The sequence below is a fragment of the Aphelocoma coerulescens genome, chromosome 4 (assembly GCF_041296385.1).
Source record: "Aphelocoma coerulescens isolate FSJ_1873_10779 chromosome 4, UR_Acoe_1.0, whole genome shotgun sequence".
NCBI lineage: Eukaryota > Metazoa > Chordata > Aves > Passeriformes > Corvidae > Aphelocoma > Aphelocoma coerulescens.
This window is the reverse complement of record NC_091017.1, coordinates 47718634-47734452: the sequence shown is the minus strand read 5'-3', so window position 1 is coordinate 47734452 and position 15819 is coordinate 47718634. Positions and strand designations below refer to the sequence as shown.

General features: G+C 37.4%; 1 protein-coding gene across 5 annotated transcripts in view; it reads left to right on the top strand.

Annotated features, from left to right (window-relative positions):
• Nucleotides 1-15819, top strand: part of FAT1 (FAT atypical cadherin 1) — a 106944-nt gene that overhangs the window by 7323 nt on the left and 83802 nt on the right. For all 5 annotated transcript variants that reach the window (XM_069013930.1, XM_069013931.1, XM_069013929.1 and 2 more), the window contains exon 2: nucleotides 876-4164. In XM_069013930.1, the coding sequence (XP_068870031.1) occupies nucleotides 897-4164 (3268 nt within the window). In that variant the 5' untranslated portion in view covers nucleotides 876-896. The remainder of the gene's footprint in view (nucleotides 1-875; nucleotides 4165-15819) is intronic.

Here is a 15819-nt window from a genome sequence, read left to right as displayed (position 1 = left end):
ATGCTACACTGACTTCTTTCCTTTTGACAAAAGGCAAAGCCAGTGAGAGTGTGCCTCTTTGTCTGTCTTGCTGTTCCAGGCTCTTTCCTTGTCGTTTCTGGAGTGTGTTGGAGAAAATTGACTGAAATGTTCCTCCAGTTATTTTGATAGTCTCAGAGCTCTTGATGCTAATTTGTTTCAGATCTGTTCTGAGAGGGGAATAAAGGAGTAAGTCTCATTCTTTATGGGCTTTACAACTTAGTGGTGCTTGATAGTTGGGTTTTTTTTTTTTTAATGATAAGCACTAGTCTTACAAGTGTAGTCAGAGCTGGAAGGAATACAGTAAGAATTATTCTCTGTTTATAATATTTATAATTCTTGGAACAGGTGCACATAGGATACTTTGAAGAGTTCATGGCAATATCAAGCCACCTCTTGCAGTTTACTTCCACATAGTTGGACATCAGCCATTTTACAGTCTAAATGAAATGACAGAGGAGAATATTTTACTAGAAGTCAATGTCATGTATGAAGTAGAGAACTGGAGTGAGTGTTCACTACTCCAGATAAGTTCAGACCTAGTTTGTTTGCTCACAGCAGACATTGGCATGTTTCTTCTAGCATGTTGCTTCATGGGGTTGTTCATTTGAGCTTAACTCTGTGTTCCCCTCGTGTTGCATTAGTAATACCTAGGCTTTTGATGTAATGGATTGTTGGCTTTTTTTAATCTGTGTTTCTATTACTGCAATAATTTTGAAACTTTCTGCAAGAAAAGGCTATACTCTAGATGTGTAACTTACAGTTTTCTTAAATATTAATTCTGAAGTAAGCATCAGTGTTTATTTGATAAACATTTGAAGAGTCATAAGTCTTACCACATCTCTTTCTTGTTTCAGGGTTTCTTTGTAATTGCTGCCATGGGAAGATACTTGACTATGCTGTTGCTGCTGATGCTGCTGGTGCAGCATTTTGGAAACTGTGAAGGAAATCAAAGGCCACATCATGCTCCATCAATGCAATTTACACAAGTACAATATAATGCCACTGTGTATGAGAACTCTGCAGCCAAGACTTATGTTGGGCATCCAGTGAAAATGGGCATTTACATTACAAATCCACTGTGGGACTTAAGATACAAAATAATTTCTGGTGACAGTGAGAACTTGTTCAAAGCTGAAGAGTATGTTCTTGGAAACTTTTGCTTTTTGAGAATACGGACCAAGGGAGGAAACACAGCTATCCTTAACAGAGAGGTGAAAGACCATTATATGCTAACTGTTAAAGCAGTTGAAAAAAATACAAATGCTGAAACGCGCACGAAGGTCAGGATACAGGTTCTGGATATAAATGACCTGCGGCCTTTGTTTTCGCCAACGTCTTACAGTGTTTCTTTGCCTGAAAACACAGCAATAAGGACCAGCATTGCAAGAGTCAGTGCAACAGATGCAGATATAGGAACAAATGGAGAGTTCTACTATAGCTTTAAAGAAAGAACAGATGTGTTTGCTATACATCCAACTAGTGGAGTGGTAGTCCTAACTGGTAGGCTTGACTACTCGGACACTAAGCGTTATGAGATGGAAATTCTTGCAGTGGACCGTGGGCTGAAGCTGTATGGTAGCAGTGGCATAAGCAGTATGGCAAAACTAACTGTTCATGTAGAGCAAGCGAATGAACATGCCCCTGTTATTACAGCTGTTCCATTGACTCCATCAGAATCAGACACAGATCCAACGTATGCAGTTGTAACTGTAGAGGACAATGACCAGGGTTCAAATGGGGAAATAGCATCATTAAATATTGTTGCAGGAGATGCACTTCAACAGTTCAAAACAGTGAGGTCTGTTCCAGGCGGCAGAGAATACAGAATAAAAGCCATTGGTCCCATCGACTGGGAGAGTCACCCTTTTGGATACAACCTTACCCTGCAAGCTAAAGATAAAGGGAATCCCCCACAATTTTCTTCTGTAAAAGTTGTTCATGTGACATCACCACAGTTTAAGTCTGGTCCTGTCAGATTTGAAAAAGATATATACAGAGCTGAAGTAAGCGAATTTGCCCCTCCAAACACACCTGTGATAATGGTGAAAGCTGTACCTAGTTACCCACATTTAAAATATGTATTTAAAAACACACCAGGAAAAGTAAAATTCAATTTAAACCCTCACACTGGTCTTATTACCACGTTAGAACCCATAAAAACACAATATGCATCCCATTTTGAACTTGAAGTTGTGACAAGTGACAGAAGAGCTTCTGCAAAAGTATTAATTAAGGTATTGGGCATGAATAGCAATCCTCCTGAATTTACTCAGACATCCTATAAAGCCTCCTTTGATGAAAATGTGCCAATAGGTACAAGTGTCATGAGAGTAAGTGCAAAAGACCCTGATGAAGGGGAAAATGGTTATGTGACCTACAGCATTGCAAACCTAAATCCTTTGCCATTTGTGATTAACCATTTCAGTGGGATTATTAGTACCTCAGAAGACTTGGATTATGAATTGATGCCAAGGGTTTACAATTTAAGGATTCGAGCCTCTGATTGGGGTATACCATATCGTCGAGAAGTTGAAGTTCCTGTTACTATTACTTTAAATAACTTGAATGACAATATACCTCTGTTTGAGAAAATAAATTGTGAGGGAATAATCCCCAGGGATCTTGGTGTTGGAGAACAAATAACAACTGTATCTGCTATTGATGCTGATGAGCTCCAGTTGGTAAGATACCAAATTGAATCTGGAAATGAACTGGATTTATTTAGCCTAAACCCAAATTCTGGAGTCCTTTCTCTCAAACAGTCACTAATAGATGGCGTAGGTGCTAAAATGTCTTTTTACAGTTTGAAAATTACAGCCACAGATGGAGAGAACTTTGCAAAACCATTGTATATCAACATAACTGTAGCTAACAGTCGCAAACCAGTCAACTTGCCGTGTGAAGAAACTGGTGTTGCCAAAATGCTCGCAGAGAAACTCTTACAAGCAAATAAGTTGCACAATCGTGGAGAAGTTGAGGATGTTTTCTTTGATACTCACTCTATGAATCTGCATGCACCTCAGTTCAGAAGTACTCTCCCCAGTAGCATTGAGATAAGAGAAGACCAACCTGTGGGCTCCAGCATAGTATCCATGAATGCTACTGATGTTGATACTGGCTTCAATGGAAAACTGGTGTATGTTATTTCTTCAGGTAATGAAGACAGCAGTTTCATTGTTGATATGGAAAGTGGAGTGCTGAAAATTTTATCTCCCCTTGACCGAGAACTAAAAGATAAATATACCCTCAATATCACTGTCTATGATCTTGGAATACCACAGAAGTCTGCCTGGGCCCTTTTAGACATAAAAATTTTGGATGCTAATGACAACCCACCAGAGTTCCTCCAGGACAGTTATTTTGTTGAAGTAAGTGAAAACAAAGAGCCCAACAGTGAAATAATTCAAATTGGAGCTACTGATAAAGATTTGGGGGCTAATGGAGAAGTCAAATACTCTCTTCTTACAGATACAGACAAGTTTACTATTAATTCTGTGACAGGAGTTGTGAAAGTTGTAGGGGTCCTGGATCGGGAGGAACAGCATGTCTATTTGTTGAAAATTGAGGCTAGGGACCAAGCTACCGAAGAACCTCAATTATTTTCAACGGTTATTTTGAAAGTGGCTGTAGAAGATGTCAATGACAATCCTCCCAAGTTTATTCCTTCTAATTATCATGTGAAAATTCGAGAAGATCTTCCTGAGGGAACTATTATTACGTGGTTAGAAGCCTATGATCCTGATTTGGGCCAGTCAAGTCAAGTACGGTACAGTCTTTTGGACAGTGGAGATGGCACCTTTGACGTTGACAAACTAAGTGGAGCAATACGTATTGTACAAAGACTAGATTATGAAAAGAAACAACTTTATAACTTGACTGTGCGGGCCAAGGACAAAGGAAAACCCATTTCATTGTCCTCTACGTGTTATGTTGAGGTTGAGATAGTTGATGTGAATGAAAACTTGCACCCCCCACGGTTCTCCATATTCGCAGATAAAGGCTTTATAAAAGAAGATGCTCCTGTTGGCTCCTCAGTAATGACAGTATCTGCTTATGATGAAGATGTGGGACGAGATGGGGAGATCAGATATTCCATCAGAGATGGATCGGGTATAGGAGTTTTTCGAATAGACGAAGAAAAAGGTAAGGTGGCTTTCTGTTATTTTTATATACTAAATAAAATCAAATGCCAGGAAAGAGGTAAGAGAAGCAGCATTGTCACAGTTGACATAGGTGTTTTTATTAGGACAAGAAGATGTCACCAACAATGTGTATTGTTGTGCCTGCTACTTTAATGAAATTATTTTTACACATTTGATAAGTAATTTCTCTCTAATATTCCCACTTCCATCCAGCCTACCTAAAGCCATGCTTAAGTCTTAAAATCTATGCCACCCAGAAAAAGTAATGCTCTTGATATAAAACGGAGGTCTGCCTCATGTGAACACGCACACATGTTGTCTTGTGGACAGTGGAACTGTTATACTTTTCAGTTTTAAGTGACATCTCTTTTGCTCCTTTTACTGGAGGTATGAGTGGCTGTGGTATTGCCATTCATGCTGGTTTTGTTAGTTACTTTCAGAGTCTACAGGTGCCCACCTAGAAGTTAGTAAGCAGCACCTTCTTCATTGAAAGGCTCCCACCAAAGAATGCACTGATGTAGCCTTAGGAAAACCTCCTTTGAATCAAACAGACGGAACTGTTGCCTTATTTCATTAATAATGCATACACTGATGAGCAATGTGAGAATTTTTCCAGTGTCATGTGTTCAGAAGAAACGTAATTTTATTTTCAGTAAAATTCTAGTTCTGACTTCTAAAATTTTGGTTGGATGTTTGTGTAGCTATTTATTTCTCTGATAAAGATAGAGCATTGATACTTTGCAATTATCTAAGCATCTTGAAATGAAATAAATTGAGAAGGAAGCTTGTGCAAAATTTGTCTACAGGTTACATGTAGGTAAATGATGACATGTGATTGATTTCTTAAAGAAAAAAAACTTGAAACTGAGATTAAAAGATGGGAGTGATGTCTGATTCATCCGGTAGTCATTCTGTGTGTTCTATATGATACCCAAAATATTGAATGTGGATAATAGAGACTCATGAAGCCATTTTACTGTTTAGGGTTTGAGTGAACAAACTGTTCCTGACTTACTTTTTCTTCTATAGAAAGTCAGTTATTAAATTATGTGGTTTGTGGCTAAAGAACTAGCTCTACAGGTTGAAATGTAACAATGCTTCCCTTAGCTTTGCTTTAACAAAGCGCATAGCTAAGATGCTGTAACCGATTTTCTAAAAATGGAGAACTGAATACTTTCTTTCCAAGACCTTGTAGTTTCACTTTTGGCCATTTGCTTTGTGTGCAGAATATTAATTTGTGTATCATTATGCCTTTCTTTTGACATAAGTACATTAAAGTTTACTGTGTTATGGTATTTTAGAAGTGTCTCTAGTTGTCCTACAGAATGAGTTTGTGTTTGGCAATTTATCATCTGAGTGATAGATACCAGTAAGTGAGAATGAACCTGTTTACGGGTATGTGGACAGGTATGTGTGCTTTTGTGATGGTACTACCTTGGCACAATTAGTTGTCTGCATGGGTTGCCTCTCTAGTCTTTTGGCATAAAGCTAGTTTACTTGACTGACGAATTGGTGTGAGTTTAAGTAAGTTGCTTTTTATCAGCTGGGTTTACAAAGTTGGCCCAGCCTGGGGCAAAGCCAGATTCTATTTAATAATATTGTCCAGAACAGTGGCTCTGTATTTTCAAGGCAGGGCAGAGGCATTGTCTGTATTCATATCTGGTATCTAGTGTTTGCAGTTCTTCAGGGATGAAAGTAGAGGGATTTGGTGGGAATGGGGTGGTGGTAAAGAGGGGTTGCTAGTTTTTAATCTTATTGAACAAATTCCACTTATGACACTGGTGTGGGAAAGAAAGTGTTTATTTCAGTTTGGTTGATGTGTTTTTTCCATCAAATGGTGATCTTAAGGAACTCAGGAAAGGACACTGAGTATGTACAAACTTGACAATGTAGCTTAAAATTTGGATTGACACCTTTTATTTTGGTAAAAAGCCATCAGAATTGTTCTTGAGGGCACTCTTTATGCTACAGTGTCTGAATATTTGTCATGTTTTTCAAAATAGACTGGCCTTGATACAGGGAGCAGACTGATTATCAGCCAACAAAGCACATTGAAGACTTTGTGAAAGATCTGTCAAGCAACTTGCTAACTTTTTCAGCTTGCTGAAAGGTTCTTCTGACTTTACCCCTGAGCTATGTCTCATCCAGCAGTCTTTGAAGAGCATCAGACTACACTGTCAGTTCAAAGATGGATAAATCAGATTTAAGAACTTATTTTGAGTCAACTTAACTATTAAGTGGCTCAGAGGAATTCTTTTATCCCTTGCTTATAAGAAATTAAGGACAGTAATCACATTTGCAGGTAGACTAGATGATGATAGAAGCATCAAATAGCTAGTTCCATGCATTGATTTTTGTTGACTTTTAGGTAGTCTTTTCCATGTTAAGTTTGTTTTAATTTTACAGTTCAAAAGGTAGGAAATGGTATTAAGTGTTTGATATTTGTACCTGTAGTTGTGGTATTTTCACCAGGGAATTCAATATATCTTTGCCACTGTGTCTTGAGTTTTGTTTTCCAAGACTTACCTTTGGTTTAGGTCAGTGGGTTTTCATAGGTTCTGTTATCTGCAGTTGTGTCCAAACCATTAGAAGTGAATCTCTTAACAGAGAGCTAAACACCAGTATATCCAAACTCAGGAGCTGCTTTGATTACTTAGTTCCCTGACTGCTCTGATGCTTTCCAAGTAGACACAGAAAAAAGAGGTACGTTAGGGGTGAATTTGGTAGTCAGTCATATTTTAGCTTTCTTAGTGTTCTTAAGCCTAAAAAGGCAATAATGGTCAGAAAAGTAGAAGAACAAGATGATAGAATTCTAGAAAATTGCAATAGTTTCTGTAGCACCTATATCACTGTCTGTTTTTTTCAATGCAAGAAATAGGGCACACACAGTTAACAGGTTTTAAAGGAAGTCTTTTTCCTTTCCTAAGCTAAAAGGAAGTATTTTTCACATGAAGCGTAATAAAGTCGTGAAACCCATTTCCTCAGGAAGTTATAGAGATTGAAAGTATGACTAAAGAAAATAAATGATACTAATGAGATTATTTTGAGGTTCAGTCTCATGCTATCTTCAGCTCATAAATTGTTAACTGGAACCCAAGTGGGTAAGGGAGAGAGATCAGAGGTCATCACTCAATATATGATTCAGAAGTACAACAGTGCATTGTGACTGTTATTGCAAAGAAATAAAATTTAAATTGCATGATAAATGGAGACTTTGGGATATTATAGCAGTATGAGAGGAAAAATGCTAAATGAGATTTTTGTGCTCTGAATTTATACAGCAAAACAAAGTTTCAACAAAGTATAAACAATGTTTGTCCTTTAGGTACGTGTTCAGGAGAATTTGGAATTTAAGATAGCTTTTTATATGTGAGCAGAATTGAAGGCTGTAAATTGAGGTGACCAATTGGCTATATAAATTGCCTGCTAAAGCAGCAGTAAAATATTTTCTCAAAGAATTTGATAAGGAGTTGAGCACATTGGTGTGTATTAATAATAAAAGGCATTGTGTTGATGCAGATCCCAGTGTGCACAAGAAAAACCCATGCACCGTCTAAATCCCATTAGCACTGAGCAGTAAAAATGAGATAAATCATGTCAATACGATGCTGCTACTTCAATTTAGAAAAGCTCTAAGGAATTACAGAAGCAATTGCTAGAGGGGAACATAAAGCAGAAGCTTTGTGGGACAAAGGCAATACTGAAACTTCCTTCTCCCAGTTTTTATACCAGCGGGCAAGGAGGGAGAAAGGAGAATGTCTTCCTCTTTAGGTTTTGGTTTTCAAATACAAGGATGGAGCATTTCCATTGAATATTTGCACTTCTCAAAGGTTAATTGAAAGATGGAAGCTCTAGTTTGTAAAAATGGTGTTGGGAAGAACTCTGAGCACTTCTTCCAGTTCCATCGGCAGGTGAACAGTGTCACTCATGGGGCTGGATGGGACACTTATTATGGGAGCACCAGCATGTGGTGAGCAAGTGTCCACATCGATTTTCAGCTGTAAAAATGAGACTGAGAAAAACTTGTAGCAGTTATCTGGCCTTCTCCAAAGAATTTTTGCCAAGCAGATTGCTCTTATCTTTGTGATATCAGGACTTCTAGCTTATCATTGAGAGCTGTTTTTATCTTGTTTCAAGGTTGTTTTCTTATGGTTTTGCTTTTCTTTCTAGCGCTCAAAACTTGGATAGCTAAGGGAGCCAGCAGACTTTGGGTGTGTAGATGCCATGGTCTCAGTGAAATGTGTAGGGAAGATGGGAGCCCATCCTGGATGTTCAGAAATGAAGGAAGGTTTAAGTAATGACTTCCACAGTGTCTGTTGTAACTAACCAGTTGAGTGGTTGTGTTTACAATCCTTACACATGCAGATGCTGGGTCTTACATGTAGGCGCTGCACAGTAAGATTTCAAGCCACAGTGAATTTTATAAACTGATTGTTACCAGAAGCTTATCAACTAATTAAACTTGCAGGGCTAGCAGCAGGTGTTTTCTAAACTTCTGCAATTGAGGGTATTTCGCAGTACATAACCTAGTTCCAGAATGGTGTAAAGGATGATGTGACAGTCTGAACCTCATACATGATAGTCTTATTGCTTGTGTTCACAGTGTATAATTATTTGTTACCAGGAATCTTACTGCTCTTTCATTAACCTTAATTAGAGTTAGTAGGCCATAAGGGTTATAGAATAACAGTAATTCTGCTTTAACGATACGAACAAAGTTTAAGGTGATTAAACTAATTTGCTGACTTAAAAAGGTGTATGACTGTGGTTTATTAAAACAAAGATATGTCTAGCCTGAGATGCTGTCTCCAGTAGCTTAGGCAGGGCACAGAGATGATACTTTCTTCTAATACTTTCCCAGTCTCTGGTTATTTTCTGTTTGGGGAGTTTTCAAGTCACACGTGGTTTGTAACATTCACATGCTTATCTTTCTTGTATAGTCTTCCCTTGAAACCATGTCACTTTCAAGTGTAACCTTGCTACTGTGATAAGGAAAAATGATTTGTTTTGGTAAAGAATATTAAAGGAGCAATTTAAAAAAATTAGCTGGGGCATGTGGAAGAGAATTAATTTTATTGCACTATCGTTGTATGCATAAAATAGCATCAATAAAGCTTAGTGGCTGTAGGATGCTATTTTTAATAATACCAGAACTACTTCCAGCTGGGAAGACATTCATTAAGGTGAATGAATAGGATTTTAACTGTGTAAAACAAAGTACTGAATTACACTCGTAAAAGGAACAGAGCATGGCTAACATGTAATAAGTATGTTAACATTGCTTTGTAGTGTTCATTTAAATCCATTAATTTAAAAACAGGATATGATTAACATTTATACATAAGGGATAGCTTCAGGTTCCATTTCTTCAGTGATCTTTGGATTTTGGCCTTTTTGAAGACTGGCATTAGCAAAGTTTAAATGTTATGATCATCAGTGGAGCAGAACACAAAAGTACGCACTGGATAGTTGTTAAACCAGCACTGTTTTCTGGAACAGAAACCAACTGGCCTGCATCTGTACCAACAACTCTCGTACCTTTAGGAAGGGTGGCTGGAGCCAGGTCATCTGTTGGGAATGCTGATCCTGCAGTTCACTCCTAACTGTACCCCCTGCTCTTTGAAAAAGTGGTAGCTGGCACAAACCAAAAGCAGTTTAACAGTACACAAGTTCCAGTGCTTGGGAATGTTTTCTGTCTGTTTGTTGTACAGATATTGTCATAAAATACTTGGAGATAGGGGAGGGAAATCAAAACTGGGATTAGTATGATTTGGTTTCGAGTTAATTGTAGTTGAGCAGCCCTAAAAATCCAGGACTTTCTTCATGCTCTTTCTTTGAATGCTGCATCTTGTAGTTGCTCCTTGTGCATACTTTGTTACCCTTATTGTATAAGTCATGGATATAGACATCAGGGTTTGCAAAAACTCAGTTTCTCAGTTTAAATTAAAAAAAAAAAAAAGAAAAAAGGAAAAAAAAAAGACACCAAGAAGTTCTTAAATTGTTTCCGTTTTTCTACTATACAAGTTCCATGTTATATGTTGGCTTAGTGTTTATTCTGAGTCTTTGAAGATCTGTCAGATTGTAGTCACTGAAAACTATGAACAGAAAAATATGTAGAGCAAATCCTTTTGTAAGAAAGCTGTTAAACGTTAAATTAAAAATTGTAATTGATTAGGTGATGCTGATACTTTGGAAAGAATATTATAGGTGGGTTTAGTATGGGTATTCTTAGAGCATCTTCACCTCAGAGACTAGGTTTGTTTACAGACATTGTGACCATAGCATTTCCTGCTTGGCTTCTGTCCACAGATGCAGTATCGTTGGTGCATAGGTTTTGCAGTTAAAATTCCTTTTGTGAGTGTTTTGACCAGTAAAAGTGAGGGATAACTCGGAAGAAAACACTCATAGAATGGGTTCTTCTGACACCATTTTATTCCTGCAAAGCACAGTAGTTCTTCCCACTACATTTGAAGATTAAGAGGTTCTCTATTTCTGCAGAATACTAAGTGGCTGCAGCTTTTTGCACAATAAATTTTTACCCTGCCTAGCTTGGGTACAGTCATGAGTGAAGCTCAGAGCATGGACTAATTTCCCAGGTATCTAATTAGCTTTTTGGTTAAATTTTTTTCCTCCTACACTGCATTCTGTACTGCCACATTACACCGTACTGAAGTTAATGATTTACCCATATAGCTATAGCAGCTAAATTTCTTCAGTAGCTGAGGCATACATGTCCCAGACTAAGAATTTAAGATTATTCTGATGCAATTTGGAAAAAAACCACAAAACCAACGCAAACTAAAAAAAACCCCGAAAAAACAAAACCCAAACCTCAAACAACAACGAGAAATAGCCTGAACAGCCCTCAACGTGCAAAACAGCCAAAACAAAAAAAACGCACCCCAGAATGATTACTAGGTTCTGTAAACTCCAAGTTAGAGTTAAATTCTTAGCTTCTAAATGTTAATTTGGAAGGTTAATCATTTAAATGAGGGGTTGCATCAGCACTTCAGTTTTCAATTAAGAGAAAACCTAATTCTAATGTATGGTGGAGGTTTGAATGACATTCCTGCCGGCAGACAAGAGTTTTTTCTTAATCAAGGGACTTAGGCAGATTATTTTTGCACTCTGGAGTTGGCTGGTCAGTTGTCATACTGACATCTCGAACAGAATTTCAGGTCAATACCTGAAATTTGAATACAAACTGTTAAATTTATGTCTTTGGAAAGTAGTACAAGGGCAAGGATCTATTTGTTTGAATACTGTGTAATCAAAGCTCCTGAAAGAATTTAAGTAACATTTTCTGAGTTTGAGAGATGTATTTTTGTGTGTATCAGGATAAAAGTGTATGTTGGGTTGGGGGATTTTTTGTGTTTTGAGAAATTTTGGGAACATATCTGTTAAAGAAGTTTTAGTTTATCTGTGCTAAATAAAAATACAGCTGTTCTTCTGGAAGCATGAAGTAGTTTAGGTCAGAGATGCAGAAATAGGTATGTCTTTAGTCTTCTCTATGAGGAGAGTTTTGTAAAAATAGCACTTAAAACACTAAAAAAGGGGACGAGGGCAAGTAAAGATTACTTTGGCAGTTAATTGCTCTGGAAAGATATTTTAATGCTGATCCATGTTGAGGACTTTTTCTAGTGGCATATTTATTTTGTTCTTTGTCTGGGCATTCTCTCCCTTTGGTGTTGAATTGAGAAAGATGAGCAGCATGAGAACAACTTCACCTGTAGACCAGGTCTACACATTTCAACTCTCCCACTGACACTCTTGTGAATCCTTTGCAGAAGAGTCCTTATCAAGCTTCTCCAGAGCCATCAGAAGAAAGGTTGTGTTGTGACAAATAATAAAGCCACTTATGGTACCCTGCCCACCCAAACACAATGACCTGTTTTTTAAAGCATTTATCCCATGTTTTTATGACCCCTGTTTCCTACCATAGTTTTCAGTGGTAGTCTAGCATGCTATATATATGGAGCAGAGCTGAAATTCTAGTTTAGTCTGCAAGATGGTAGACATCTGTGTGGGACACTTAAATTGAGGAGGCATACTTGTGGTTGTTAATTACAGATACTAAAAAAACCTGGGTAGACTATTTTTAAAATGGGGTATTATTTTCTGCTTTCTAGTTAAGGATACCCAGTAGGTTTGCATGTGTTCAGTACGATGTTGAAAAAGAGTGAAGATGATGCAGAATATGATCTGTATGATTTATTTCTGGTTTTGTGGCATTTTTCTTCTGTGGCATTAAGGCAAACTTGTGCCATTGTGGAAGAAGAAATTAGTTATGTTAAAAAAAAACAAAGAGTAACTGTGCCTAAATTGAGTAGTATTTTGAGTTTAAAAAACATTTGCTTCAAATTTCATGCAACTAAAATATATTTTCCACTCATTTGTTATGGTTTTAAAAATGAGGCATTTGGCACATAGATTCTCTTTTATGAGACAGTACAAATAGTTGTAACACCAGCCTACTGAGAATGATTTTTGTACTTCTACATCTCCTCTAGTATTAGCAGAAATCTAAAATCTTGTCTTTTAAGAGTTCTGCACAATTTGTGTCTGATTAAAGAAATAAAGGTGAGAGCCAGGGACCCACTATCTGTTAGAGTGAGGACAAGGCCTAAATTTGCTGCTATCCATGAAAAGCAATCCAGAAAGTATTTTACTAGGACATAACTAACTTTCAGGTGCGAAATACTTTGCTTAGTTGCTGGTACCATGGGCTGGCTGCCTGACACCTGAGTTTAGTCCAGTGCTTGTTAGTACTCCAGTTCAGAAGAGGTTATCTGGTTAACCTGTCAGGGACCATCTGCTTTTGACTCCAGTTTGCAGCTTTGTGCTAGACTGGACATTGAACTGGAATGTTCATTCTAAGGTCTAGAACTAATGGTGCCACTGGGTTAAACTGGGATATGATGCTGTTGCATTTGTGTTTCTTTTTAGGTTCATCAAACTAAGCCTGGCATTTGGAACTAATGTCGAGTTTCAGTTTGGCAGAGGTTAAGGAGGCCCGGGTTTGGACCAAGGTCCTGAGCAGCCTGGAGCTAGGGAATTACTTTTCTTTCTTAGGCTTGAAGGAAACCATGTAATTTGCATTTGTGATGGTGGCAACTCCCAAAGTGCTATTAGGTTGTTAATGCAGCTTTTAGAATGTGTCTTTGGAAAAAGCTGAATTAGTTTAAGACAAACATATTCATCATATGTTTTCTGTTGGCAGGGTTATCTTCCAAAATAGTTTGAGTTTTCTTAGGTATCCTACTGAGTAAAATCATCACCTTAGCTGCCAAATAGGGATCCCATACAAAAGCTGAGGCTCCCCTCCTCTACTGCAGGCATGCTGAAAGTAAGGGATTGTTCTTGTTGTGAAAGGTGTTGATTGGGTTACAGCTTGGTTTGATGAAAACAGAGCTGCCTGGGGGCTGTGTCTCTGTAGGAGATGAACTGGGGCTAAGCCACATGCGGGCCCAAAGATTACCTTATAAACAGCCAATAGTTCGGGCAGCAGAATAGATAGATACTAAGGGCTTATTAACTTGCTTGGGTCTCTCTTTGACTTGAAAAGTACTTGTGGGCAGAGGAATAATAAAAGGAAAGGGTTACCAAAAGCTATGGAAGGTGCATCTTGCTATATCACTGTTAGGACATCTGTCGAATTGGGGATTTATTTCCTACTAAGCATCTGCTGAGCTTTTGAAGTACATATTAAGGTCAAAGGAGGGGAGCTTGAAATGATTGCGTAATGTTTATTCTTTTCTTTGAAGATTTTAGACTTTAATCATACAGCATTTGGACATACTTAACAAAGGACAAACCTACATAAGTATTTGGCAAACTTCCAGAACTTATTACATGCAGTAGTTGCAGCTTTAGAACTTGGATTTAAAAATACTTTGGGCTTTGCTGAAACTAGGTTTTGCAGGTCCATTTTTTAATCTGTATATCATTCTTACTGCATCTGTGACTTTATTATACTGGACTTCTGAATGTGACCAAAAATGAATTTTCAATTCATCACTCTCCGTGTGGCTCAAGAAAATAAAATCTCTAGCATTCCAGTGCCATCAGAGAGGGATTTTTGGAAAAACAGAAGTGTCCAAAGAATCTAGCAATAGGAATGCAACAAATAATTTCTGTGTTCAGAAATGAGATTTCCCCAGGCTCCTTGTGTTCTATCCGTGATTCTAATTGCTGCTTCTTTTTAATTTAAAATTATTTATGAACAAGGATAATCAATATGTTCGTGTTTCTTATAAGTAGTTGCATAGTTTGGATTGGCATTAGGGTTAAAGAGCAAACTGCTGAGTTAGTGGATATCAATTGACTTGACCTACTAGTAGTGGTGGTCATTAACAGTTCTTTTGGCTCAGAGTTCTGTGTCTTTGCAGACTTGTCAGTGTGGTATTGCTGATAACAGAACTGAATATCTACCTGTATGTTGGGAAAGTTACACTTAGAAAATTCAGTAATTGCATTGCTTTGTTGACTAATCTTCTACCTAGAATAATCCTCAGTGATACGAATCATTTCCAAAATCTGCATGTTTCTTAAATCAATCATTTTGGGTGTTTATATAAAAGTCTTTTATTTTGCTGATGCAAGAAGCCTGAAACTACCTCTATACACAAGAAAGTGAAAATTCCCAAGTTTTGGTTTTGAAGTTGCTGATCATAGTGCACTTGTTCATATTTTGTATAGGATTTAAGGATTAAAAGGTTATTATATTACAAATTTCAAACTGCAAGAAGCATAATAACAGAATAGCCTTCTGATTTTAGTGTTACTGTTAATGTACATGAGCATTACTGAGCTGATCCAGTCACGTGGTAAAAAAATGAAGATACTGGTAACATAATATGCTGAAAGTGAATAGAGTGAATGAATAATATGCTAAAAATGAATACAGACTTCTTGTGTTGCCTGTAGTCCTGGTTGTATTTATGAGAGAGAGGGAGTTTGGTAGTTCAGCTTGCAAGATTTTCAGTGCAAAAAAGTTTATGATGGAATTATGGATTATGGAATTATGTATGTGGTCTTTATTGTTGGTATGTTGTCCCCTCCATTTCTCCAAAGCTGTGAGAGTGACATATATAGCTCTTTCACAGGGAATACATCTCCATTCTATGGGGGTTTTATATTTATTTTTTTCTTAATCTGCCTCCCCACTTTGCCCCTAGATTTGCCATGACAGGGTATATCCTGTCTCTATGAAAATTAGAGATTGCTGTCTAATGATAAGGGTTTAATCTGCAACGAATCAGACATGTGGAAACTTCTGTCTGTGGAATTTTCTGTTTGATCTGAGAGGAATGCCCTTGCTGTGCCCTTCCTGTAATGAAAGCGAGGTAGAGTGAATCAAAGCGATTCTAGATAAGATTGGAATGTGTGCATTGGTTATGCCTCTATTATATTTGGTGTTGCAATTCTGGTCATATGTATTATTTTATTATTCGAGATATTAGCAGCATAGTTCATCTTCTTAAAAGATATCTCTTTCTGTTTTAGCTAAAAGTGCTAGTTTTTTTATTGATTAAATTTCTGAGTTAATTACTTAGGTTTGAACACAGAAAGCCTTGCTCACAACAATAAATATTGTCACCCAGATATTGAATGAGCTATGATAATACAGCATCTTTTTCTTACTGTAAATAATTTT